The sequence below is a fragment of the Penaeus monodon genome, chromosome 6 (genome assembly GCF_015228065.2).
Source record: "Penaeus monodon isolate SGIC_2016 chromosome 6, NSTDA_Pmon_1, whole genome shotgun sequence".
Classification (NCBI taxonomy): Eukaryota; Metazoa; Arthropoda; class Malacostraca; order Decapoda; family Penaeidae; genus Penaeus; species Penaeus monodon.
In genome coordinates, this window is record NC_051391.1 from 44700007 (window position 1) to 44713165 (window position 13159).

General features: G+C 32.9%; 2 protein-coding genes across 2 annotated transcripts; both read right to left on the minus strand.

Moving 5' to 3' along the window:
* Positions 1-3044: 3044 nt before the first annotated feature.
* LOC119573804 (protein lethal(2)essential for life-like) lies at positions 3045-3928 on the minus strand. The gene is given in 3 exon segments (XM_037920905.1): positions 3045-3488; positions 3491-3617; positions 3796-3928. Coding segments are annotated over 3 exon segments (264 nt in total). The 5' UTR covers positions 3829-3928; the 3' UTR covers positions 3045-3384.
* A 6225-nt stretch (positions 3929-10153) lies between these two features.
* Positions 10154-11120, minus strand: LOC119574034 (protein lethal(2)essential for life-like). Its single transcript, XM_037921124.1, is given in 5 exon segments — positions 10154-10347; positions 10349-10372; positions 10374-10426; positions 10638-10930; positions 11087-11120. Coding segments are annotated over 5 exon segments (555 nt in total). The 3' UTR covers positions 10154-10196.
* Between the last annotated feature and the right edge of the window lie 2039 nt (positions 11121-13159).

A 13159-nucleotide genomic window follows, 5' to 3' on the forward strand; every position in this document is an offset into this window, starting at 1 on the left:
TTATTATTTCTATAAGTTCTCGAGAAAAGGAGGCAGGTAAAGTAATACACACATACAAATAACTAAAGTTTATTTTAAAAATAAATAAATAAATATTTTTTACTTATATACATTGTCTTTAATACTAGATTACAACTTTCATCTAATAAAATATGTTTTCCTATGCTGCCTGTCTATGGAATCTTCGGAGCCGTAACAGTCAAGACGCCATCGGAAGACATTGCGGAAGTCACTGCCTCCAACCACTTGACCTGGGACGTTAAACGTCGACTAGAAGCATTTCATGGACTGAAGTCGCCCTCTTCCTTTCCACTCGACCCTCCACCACCATCTGAATGTCTTCTACTCTCACCTTAACGTCTCCACTCTTAAAGTCTAGGAACATCTCCAAAACACCTGTATGTAGAATCGTTAAGAGTATTTATTTTTCTAGTTTTTTTCTTTTGTATTTTGATTCTAATGAACATCTAAATAAATTGTTTACGTGCCATAGATAACTTCTGAAAAAAAAAACTAACCTTCAAGTTGAATAATTTTTGGACAATTCATGTATATGAATATTTGAGTTTGTGTTTTTGCGATACACATGATTTTTAGATTGTAAATCTAACCTTGTGATTATGGTCGTCCTCGCTGAAGGCCATGACTTGGTCCTCCTGTTGCAAATTGCGCTCTCTTACACGTCTGTAGCTACTCATCAGATCACTCACAGATTTGGCTTCTCCCCACCTATCCAGGATTTGGTCGATGGCTGTCTCAAAGTGATTCCGAATATCCTCGAAAAAGGAATCGTTGAAAGAAAAGGTGCCCTATCAGCAAGGGGGAGAGTGAAATCTCTTTGCATTTGGGAGAGTTTGGTTCTGTTTAAGCAAGGGTGGTATAGTATTTTTGTTTTCCATATTTCTTTAGCGTTTATCACTTCAGTAACGTAGAGTATGTCTCGTGGAAATGTAGATAAAGCTACAGCTTGCTCTGTTCTTTCACGGAGTGTTATTTCTGTTGTGTCTAGCAAGTGGCGGCTCCTGAGCTTTTATGCGGACGAGGCGAGTGGATGTGCCGCCCACTGTCACTTTCCATCCTGGACGCGAGATTGTAGCACGCTTGGCAACATCTTGATTTGATATCTCGTGAAACTTTTAGTTCTCAACTTAAAAAGAATGCATACAATACAGCAATGCGGTAAATGCTTTATTACTAAATATTTTCAAAGATATATTCCATCTTATATAAAGACATCATTTATATATATACACCCCCCCAAAAAATACACATATATAAATATATATATGATATATATATACACGCACATTCACATATACATTCATACATATATATAGATATTATATACAAATACTCACACACAAACATATGTACATAAACATAGTGTGCGTCTGTATATATTGACAATATATGTATGTATACATATGCTGTAAATTTGTGTACAAATACACCCACACAGTCATATATATGAATGCCTGTGTTTATGCCTCTATATACCTACATTTAACTGTGTGAAGGGACTACGTATATATAAACATATATGTATATGTATATATAAATATGTATGTATATATATATATATATATATATATATATATATATATATAATATGTGTGTGTGTGTGTGTGTGTGTGTGTGTGTGTGTGTGTGTGTGTGTGTGTGTGTGTATCATTTAAATTATTTACTACAAAATTGACAGGTGGGTAATCGACGAAAACTATAACTTGATATATTGCTCATGTGATCCTAACAACTAACCTTGTAATGCTCTTTAACATATACTCAGAAAAAAGAAGCATTTTTACCCTTTGCACAAACTAATAGCAAAATATCGACGTAGTGTCGAATAGCGAAGCAAGGTAGCTAGCTCCGTAATCCGGTGTTAACAGGGAGAAGTGTCGTTCCTTACTAAACAAAGATAGTAAACGTAGTTTCTTTTTTTTCTTTTTTTTTTTGACTGTTCTCTCAGAGAGTGTCGTTTCTGTTGTGTCTATCAGGAGACGGTTGCCGAAGCTTGAATGTGGCGCGAGGTGAATGCATAGGATACAACCATGTGGTAAATGCTTCAGTACTATACGTATTCCATTTCTATAGGACCCTCATTTATATAAAAAAGACACACAACACAAGTATATGTGTATACATAATTTATATATACACGCACACACATATGTGTGTAAATATATATATATATACTCTATATATATATATTATATATTAAATATATATAGCCATTTTATAAATATATATATATATATATCATATATAATATATATATACATATGTGTAGTGTGTATGTGTGTACGCAGATACATAAGCACACACAAACATACTTTGTGTGTGTGTGTGTGTGTGTGTGTGTATATAAACGTTCATATATCTACATATATATAATTGTGTGAAAAGAATATATATTTACATATGCATACATTTACATATATACATATATGTGTATATATAAATCAATATAAATGTAGATATACATCTATATATGTGTATATATAAAACGTGTATGTGTGGATAAAATGTAAATATCTATATACATACATAAATATGATATTATATATATGATATATATATATATATATATATATATATATATATATATATATATATACATGTATATATATTTACATATATATGTATGTATGTATACCAAGTATTTGCTGCAGAATCAACAGCTACCATATACACTTTGCCTGGGCAATGGGCAAAAGCTGCCCATGCTTGTGCCTTGCCTTTTACATGAAACGATCAAAGAAGTGATCCTTGTAGCATTGAGTATACCCAGTCTGTGATGATTGAAATCATCAGATATAAGGCTTTACTTTTTTGTAGTATCCGTTGTGAAAATAACATACCCAAAACCAGCGTCTGGGTATGTCTTATGACGTGTAAATCTCGTTGTACCCATCTGTACCTTATCGACGCATTTTCGTTTAATGTATTATGGGAAAAAATAGAAACATACGAATTTTTAAACCATGATAAAAATAACGATATACTATACACATTTTCTCTCTCTTTCTGGTATTTTGTTTAACTTTTTTTTCCTCCGAATCACGTGATGTGACATAGGCAAGAACTCGTGCCAGAGGTTGCCGATCCCTGGTTTAAACCATTAACCATTGAAACACAGATGTAGCATATTTATATGTTTAAATCATTAACCATAGAAACACATGTGTTATGAAACGATGGTATTTTTTGATAAGTTCGCGAAAATGGAAGTTAAGTAAAGTAATACATATATGTAAACAATTTTTTTTTTATTATAATGAATTAATAAACTTAATTTCTACATTACGTAAATCTATAATACATATTTAAACATACATGGCTTTTCAGCTTATATTGTAATTTCAGCCAATTAAATGTGCATTTCTATGCTGCCTGTGGAATCTTCGGAGCCGTGATAGTCAAGACGCCATCAGAAGACACTGCGGAAGTCACAGGCCTCCTGTTCACTTTGCCTGGGAAGTTGAACGGCGACAGAAGCTTTTCATGGACTTAAAGTCGCCCTCTTCCTTTTCCACTCGACCTTCCACCACCACCTGATTGTCTTCCACTTTAACCTTAACGTCTCCATTCTTGAAGTCATGAACATCCAATACAACCTGTATATAAAATCAATGAAGTATATTTCTTTTCCCTGTTTTATCTTTTTTCATTTTAATGAGTATGTAAATAATCTGCGTAACCTACATCATTTCTGAAAAAGGAAATGCAATTGTTTCTTGTATTCATGTATATGAATATTTGAATAAGTGTTTTTCCGTTATATATAAAACTAACCTTGTGATTCTGGTCATCTTCGCTGAAGGCCATGACTTGGTTCTCTTGCTGCAGATTGCGCTCCTCTTACACGTCTGTAGCTATTCATCAGATCACTTACTGATTTGGCTTCTCCCCACGTATACAGGATTTGGTCGATGGCTGTGCTCAAAAGTCCTTCCGAATATCTCGAAGAAGAATATGAAGAAAAGTCACTTCTCAGCGATGGGGAGAAGTGAATCCTCTTTGCATTTGGGAAAATTCTGGTTTCTGTTCAGTAAGGGTGGTAGTATTTTTGTTCTCCATTTTTCTCTAGTGTTTATCACTTTAATAAGGTAGAGTGCGTCTCGTGGAATTATAGATATAGCTACTGTTTTCCTACGAAGTGCTGTTTCTCTTGTGTGTAGCAGATGCGGTTGCTGATGCTTTTATGTGGTGCGAGTTGGGTGTGTGCCCAATGTCCATCCTCGTTTGGACCCAGAATTAAAGCTTGGCAACGTCCTAATATGAAATTTCTTGAAACTTCCAGATCTTAACTTGGAAACTAATTTAAATGCATATGATATAATCATTCGGCAATGCTTCAATACTAATTATGCACTTTTATAGATATTCCAGTATTATATGGAAATCATTTATATATACAAACACACACACGAATACAAACATGCACAGGCACACCCATTCAGAGTCACACACACATATATATATCCATATATATATATATATATATATATATATATATATATATATATATATATATATATATATATATATATATATAATATATATATATATATGTTTGTGTTTGTGTGTATGGACAATATACGTGTATGTGTATATATGTGTTTATGTATATACATATATAAATATATATGCGTGTGTGTGTGTGTGTGTGATTGTATAGATATATGTATAACTGGGTTATATATGTATGCATACAGTATATACTTATGTGTGTTTGTATATTTGCATATATAGTTGTATACACACACACAGTATATATATAGATAGATACATATAAATGCATGTGCATGTGTGTGTGTGTGTGTGTGTGTGTGTGTGTGTGTGTGTGTGTGTGTGTGGTATATGTGCATATACATTTATATTCTATTATTTCAAGAATTCCCTGCAAAAAAATGCTTTGTACACTTTGCCTGGGTAATCGACAGAAACCATCCATGAATTTATTATTCCTGTGGTCCGAAAAACGGACCTTGTAACGTTTTTTAACCTTCTTAATATATGCCGTATATGTGTATATATGAATTAAGTATGTAGATTATGTATATATATGTATGTATGTATGTATTATATATATTTATATGCATATATGTAAATATCAGTATAGATATGAATAAATATTTGCATATATAATTATAACAACATAAAATTATAAACATAATTTATATATACTTTTATATATATATAAATATATATAATAGTAATAATATATATATATATATATATATATATATATATATCATTTCAAACTCTTGTAACAGTAATCACACAGCACGACTATTCTGCTGAGTAAATCAATAGTTATTTGTCAGTGATGACTAAAATGATCACATATCAAGCTTTATTTTTTCACATTTTTCTCGTCCTACCCACCTGTACCTTATCGCGGCTACGAAACATTATCGTTTTAATTCAGTGAATCATAGCCATATATATAGATATATATATATATATATATATATATATATATATATATATATATATATATATATATATATATAAACATACGAAAATTTAAACCATGATAAAAGTAAAGATTTACGATACACATTCTCATTTCTCTCTTTGTTCTGTTGATTATCTTTTTTCTATGGTCTTTCAAATCACGTGGAAAGCACTCTGTGTGCCAAGTCTGCCACGCGTGCCAGAGGTTGTCGACCCCTGGTTGAAATCATTAACATAAAAGCACAGGTTTAGCACATTAATTTTAAACCTTTAACCACAGATCACAGTAGTTGGATTTAGTAATTTTTCTTCAAGAGTTTCGAAGAACCATCCGTTGTGAAATCTATGCAACAGTAGGCAACCAATGTTTTTTTTCTTTTCTTTTCTTTTCACGAAAATGGAATATAGGTAAAGTAATACACACATGTAAACAAATCGTTTATTTAAAAGAATTTTCACATTATGCAAATCAACAATGAGTAAATCCCAAAATACATTATCTTTAGCTGTATACTTAATTCAGCCATGCACATGTTCTCTATGCTGTCTGTGATATTCGGAGCCGTGATAGTCAAGACCCACCGGAAGACATTGCGGCAAGCACAGCCTCATGTTTCATTCGCCTGGGAAGTTGAAGCGTCGACAGCAGAAGCTTTTAATGGATTTGAAGTCGCCCTCTTCCTTTCCACTCGACTTCCACCACACATGATTGTTTTCCACTCTGGACCTTTAACGTCTCCACTCTTGAAGTCAATGCGACATACTAGCACAACTGTAAATAGAATCAATGAAAAGTATTTTTCCCTGTTTTTTCATTTTCATTCTAATGAATATCTAAATAATCGGTTTGCGTGACTTATTACAAAAAATAAATTTGAAATGATTTTTTTCTCTCTCTTTTTTCACGATATTCTTGCATTCATGTATATGGATATTTGAATGAGTGTCTTTACGATTCACATTGTTTTTAGATTGTAAAATTAACCTTGTGCTTCTGGTCGTCTTCGCTGAAGGCCATGACTTGGTTCTCTTGCTGCAAATTGCGCTCTATTACGCTGTTTCGTAGCTACTCATCGGATCACTACGGATTAGATTCTCCCCACGTATCCAGGATTTGGTCGATGGCTGTTTCAAAGTGCTTCCGAATATCCTCGAAGAAGGAATCATGGAAGAACAGTCCCCTCTCAGCGATGTGGAGAAGTGAATCCTCTTTGCATTTGGGAGAGTCTACCGGTTTCTGTTCAGTAAGGTTGGTAGTATTTTTGTTCTCCATATTTCTCTTGGTTTATCGCTGCAATATGGTAGAGTGGGTTTTGTTGAAATGTAGATAAAGCTACAGTTTGCGCTCTTCTCTCAAAGAGTGTTGCTTCTGTTTTGTCTAGCAAGAGGAGGCTGCTGAGGCTTTTATGTGGCGCGAGTTGGGTGTGCGCCCAATGTCTACGTTCGTTTGGACGCAGGATTATGGTATGCTTGGCAACATCTTCATCTGAAATTTCGTGAAACTTCTAGTTCAGACTTCAATGAGATGAATGTTTACGATACAACCTTGTGAGAAATGTTTCAATAATGACGTTTTTATAGATATTTTCCATCATCTATATGGCCATAATTTATATTGAGCCACAAACACATTTACATATATAAATTTATGTGTATATATATATATATATATATATATATATATATATATATATATATATATATGTACATGCACACATATATATGTGTATGAATATTCAGGTATACTAATTCGCACATACATACGCATATACAAACACATGCATACACAAACATACTATGTGTGTTTGTGTAAGGACAATATCTGTGTGTCTACATATATATTATGTACTGGGACATAATATAATTTATATTGAATATATAATTATTATATATTTTATATATATATATATATATATATCAGGTATTTCCTTCAAAATCGATAGTTACTATGTACACTTTCCCTTGAGTAATCGACAAAAACTACCCACTGAGTTATTTTTCATGTGATCCTCACGCTCTTAAACGCATTTATTTGAAAACATGCAAGAAATATGCCTTGTTCACTTTAAAATTATCTTAAATAATAAATAATTCTTAAACGTACATTGTCTCTAAAATCAAATTACAATTTTAGCTAATTAAATATGTTTTCCTATGCTGCATGTGGAATCTTCGTAGCTGTGACAGTCAAGACGCTATTGGAAGACTGCGGAAGTCAGGGCCTGGGAAGTTGAAACGTCAGCAGAAGCTTTTCGTGGACTTGAAGTCGCCCTCTTCCTTTTCCACTCGACCTTCCACCACCACCTGATTGTTTTCCACTCTAACCTTAACGTCTCCACACTTGAAGTCATGAACATCCAATATAACCTGTATATAGAATCGATTAATATATGTGTATGTGTTTGTGTGTGTGTGTTTCCATAAATATATATATATATATAAATAAATATATATATATATATATATATATATATAAAGATAGATGTTTACATATATACCTACAGATACACATATATGTGTATATGCAGTATTATTATATATATATATATATATATATAATATTTATATATATATATATATAATACATATATTTACTATATAGATACATATAAATATATATATATATAATAGATATAGATATATATATAACATACTTACATGATATATAGACAGATAGACATGCATCATATACAAAATACACCTAAATATATATACACCACAGTAGCATAGTAACATGTCTGGGTATCATATCGTATGTATCGTGTGTGTTGTGTATATAAACACCGAAGCGTGGTTTACACATTTTGTGTGTGTGTATATATATGTATATATACATACATATATTATAATATATAATATCTATTAGATATATATATCATATAATATATATATATATTATATATACATGGTTAAATTTTTTTGGGGGTTGAGTGTGTGTATGTATATATAAACATATATATACCTATATATACATATATATGTGTATATGTTTACATATGTATCTACTGTGTATACAGCTCCGTTTAGTGTGTGTTATTCATGTATTTCCTGCAAAATCATTCAGCCGTCCATGTACCACTTTTGCCTTGGAAATTTACAAAAATAGTAATTATGATCATTGCTCATGTAAACGTGACGACTGACCTTTAACCACTATTGTTTATGTCTTACCTAAGAGTCACTCAGTGGGATACAGGAATGAACTTCCTCTTACACAAAGTATTTTATAGACAACTGCTCAGGTTTAATGAATATCGAAGTGCACAGGTAACAACAATTGGAAGATGTGAACACTTTTTACATTTGTACTTTAATTTCTTCTTAAAGTCGATTGAAGTAAACAATCGAAAAAGGAGTCCAAACCAAAAGTAATTTAGAAAAGAAAGAAAACTATAATTACTAAAATAACAATAAAATAACCACTTTAACATAGACTGTCCTTCAATTTAGACTTTACATTCATCTAATGAAATGTTTTCTTACGCTGCCTATGGATGATTAATTGACCATTATTTATATATATAGACCAAGGACTAAAATATGTGTAAAAATATATATATGTACAAACAACACACACACACACACACAACACACACACACACACACACACACACACACACACACCACACACACACATAGCAACACACCATTTATATTGCATAATTACATTACATATATATATAATATATATATATATAATATATATATATACATATATATGTATCACAGGTCACAACACTTAGAAATAGTGAACCCTCTTTGCATTTGTTTTTTTCTTCGCACAAAACAGCATAAACATTCGCACACACACACTTTATGTGCATAATATATTATATATATATATATAATATAATAATATATATATATATATATATATATATTGTTACGCCGACCCGCCTCGTCTCTCTCCCACCAACACAAGGCAGGCTAGGCAGACGGCGTGCTATTCACAGGGTCGTAAACCCACTAACAGCTCCAAGAGGCACCGAAACCACAGCGCCCCAGAACACCACGAGGGAAACCCCCAAGTGGCGGGGCCCAGGGCACGAAATAAACACAAAAGGGACAGTCTTTCCTTTATTTACACAAGTTATTTACCCGTACACTTTTCTATAGGCACAATACAGGGGGAAACCAGCATGTCACAGCTTATAACAGGGCAACACAAAGTTTATCAGGTCACCAGGGCACACACGAGGTCTTCACAGGAGCAGCACCCAACTCCCTCTCTTGGTTTGTTCCTCCGCTCCTCCGCTCACAGCCAGCTGCGTCATTTTTTGCCCAGGTCCCTTCATTTTAACACATCCCCAAGGTCATCCTTTTCATGTTAAAAACGGGGTTTCGCACAGAGACAAAGCCCCACTGGCGTAGCAAAATAATAATATATATATATATAATATATATATATATATATATATATATATATGATGTATATATATACATATATATATATCACAGGTCACAAAACTTAGAAATAATGAACCCTCTTTGCATTTTGTTAGTTTTTTTCTTCAAGAGTTTCGAAGTACCATGTATTATGCAATTTATGCGACAGTCGACATTTATTATTATTTCGATAAGTTCTCGAGAAAGAAAGGCAGGTAAAGTCATACGTACATGCAAATAACTAAAGTTTATTAAAGAAAATAAATAAATAAATAAATAAATTTTTACTTAAATATACATCGTCTTTAACATTAGATTACAATTTTCATCTAATGAAATATGTTTTCCTATGCTGCCTGTGGAATCTTCGGAGCCGTGACAGTCAAGACACCATCGGAAGACATTGCAGAAGTCACGGCCTCCATATCCACTTTGCCTGGGAAGTTGAAACGTCGACAGAAGCTTTTCATGGACTTGAAGTCGCCCTCTTCTTTTCCATCGACCTTCCACCACCACCATGTTCTTCCACTCTCACCTTAACGTCTCCACTCTTGAAGTCATGAACATCCAGTACAACCTGTATACAGAATCAATTAAGAGTATTTGTTTGCATTCTAATTCTAATGAATATCTAGCTAAAAAAAAATTCGTGACATAGATAGCTTCATAAAAATCTAACCTTCAACTTGAATAATTTTTGGACTATTTTTTCTTGTATTCGTGTATATGATTATTTGAATTTGTGTTTTTACGATGATTTTACGTGATTTTTAGATTGTAAATCAAACCCTTGTGATTATGGTCGTCTCGCTAAAGGGCCCCATGACTTGGTCCTCCTGCTGCAGATTACGCTCTCTTACACGTCTATAACTACTCATCAGATCACTCACGGATTTGGCTTCTCCCCACCTATCCAGGATTTGGTCGATGGCTGTCTCAAAGTGATTCCAAATATCCTCAAAGAAGGAATCGTGGAAGAAAAGTCCCCTCTCAGCAATGGGGAGAAGTGAATCCTCTTTGCATTTGGAAGATTCTGGTTTCTGTTCAGCAAGGATAGTAGTATTTTTTGTTCTCCATATTTCTTTAGCGTTTATCACTTCAGTAAGGTAAGTAAGTCTCGTGGAAATGTAGATAAAGCTACAGCTTGCTCTGTTCTTTCACGGAGTGTTGTTTCCGTTGTGTCTAGCAAGTGGCGGCTCCTGAGCTTTTATGTGGCGCGAGTTGGATGTGCGCCCACTGTCCACTTGAGATTGTAGCACGCTTGGCAACATCTTGATTTGAAATCTCGTGAAACTTCTAGTTCTCAACTTAAGAATGCATACAATGCAGCAATGCGGTAAATGCGATATTTTCATAGATATATTCCATCATATATAAAAACATCATTTATATATATATATATATATATATATATATATATATATATATATATATATATATATATATATATATATATATTATATATATATACATATATATATAATATATACATACATGCATATTCACATATACATTTATACATAGATGTAGATATTATATACAAATACTCACACACAAAGGCATACATACACAAGCATACTTAGTTTGTGTCTGTGTAAGGACAATATATGTATGTATACATTTACTGTAAATTTATATACAAATACACACACATTTTTCCTTTATATATCTACATTTAACTGTGTGAAGGGACTGTGTATATATAGAAACATATATGTATAATTGTATATATAGATATACATGCACATATACAATTATATATGTATATATATCATTTAGATTGTTTCCTACAAAATTGTAGACTTTGCCTATTTGTATTTGGTACGCAAAATTTTCTTCATACGTTTCGAAGAACCATCTGTTGTGAAATCTATGCGACAGTTAATGATATTTTTGTTTCGATAAAGGAAGGCAAGTAAAGTCATACAGACATACAAACAAGATTTTTTTTTTTTTTTTTTTAAGAGCAAAAGTTTCATTGATATTTTACGTTGCAAAAAATAATAAATAGTTACTTCAATACGCATTGTGTTCAAAATCAAATAATTACATCTGTTTTCTCTTTGTTTGTTTCTTTGTTTTAAGTTGCTTGTGGAATTTTCTTAGCCGAGATAGTGAAAACGCCATCGGAAGACATTTCGGAAGTCACGGTCTCCATGCTTCCTTTGGGAATTTGAAGCGTCGACAGAAGCTTCTCATGGACTTGAAGTCGCTCTCTTCCTTTTCTACTCGCCTTCCACATGTTTGTCGCCTATAGCTCTGACTTTGACGTCTCGACTCCTCCTATGTATACTTTGCCTGGACAAAAGCTTTTACATGAAACGATCACCAGACGATTAAAAAAAAGAAAAACAGAAGGATAATAAGGTATAAATATATAATTATAATTAGTTTAATTTTCCGTGCTTAAAACGACAGTCTTGTAGCAGCGAGCATACGCAGTACGGGCTATTCTGATGAATAAATTTAGTTTTTTGCTCAAGATGTTGAAATCATCGGATATCAGGGTTTTTTTTTTCGCAGTATCCGTGGCGAAAATATCTAGAAAGTGTCACTCACGGCGTAAGTCGCTGAAACAGCAGTGTTGCGTGACTCAGGCGTCAACAGCGCTTGGGTATGTCTTATGCTTGTAATACATCTCGTTGTACCCACCTGTACCTTTATCGCGGCTACGAAGCATTTTTGTTCAATATATCATGGGAAAATATTTAGAAAAAATTTCGAATTTTAAACCATAATAAAAATTACGACATACGATACACATTCTCTCTTTTACTTTCTGGTTTTGTTTAACATTTTTCTTTCCGATCCCTGGTTTAAACCCTTTAAAAATGGAAGCACAGATCTAGCACATTTATATGTTATATATCTTTTACCCTAGAAGCACACCATCTGTTATGAAATGATGGTATTTTTTCGAAAATGGAAGGTATGTAAAGTAATACATATGTGTAAGTAAATATGATATTTTTATTTTTTAATAGAATAAATTAATAAAAATTTTTATCTACATTTTGCAAATCTGCAATAAATATTTAAAAATACATGGCTTTTTTCAGCTTATATTGTAATTTCAGCCGATGAAAGTGTATTTCTATGCTGCCTGTGGAATCTTCGGAGCCGTGATAGTCATGACGCCCTCAGAAGACATTGCAGAAGTCCCCGGCCTCCATATCCACTTTGCCTGGGAAGTTGAAACGTCGACAAAAGCTTTTTAGGACTTGAAGTCGCCCTCTTCCTTTTCCACTCGACCTTCCAAACCCCCACCTGATTGTCTTCCCCTCTAACCTTAAAGTCTCCACTCTTGAAG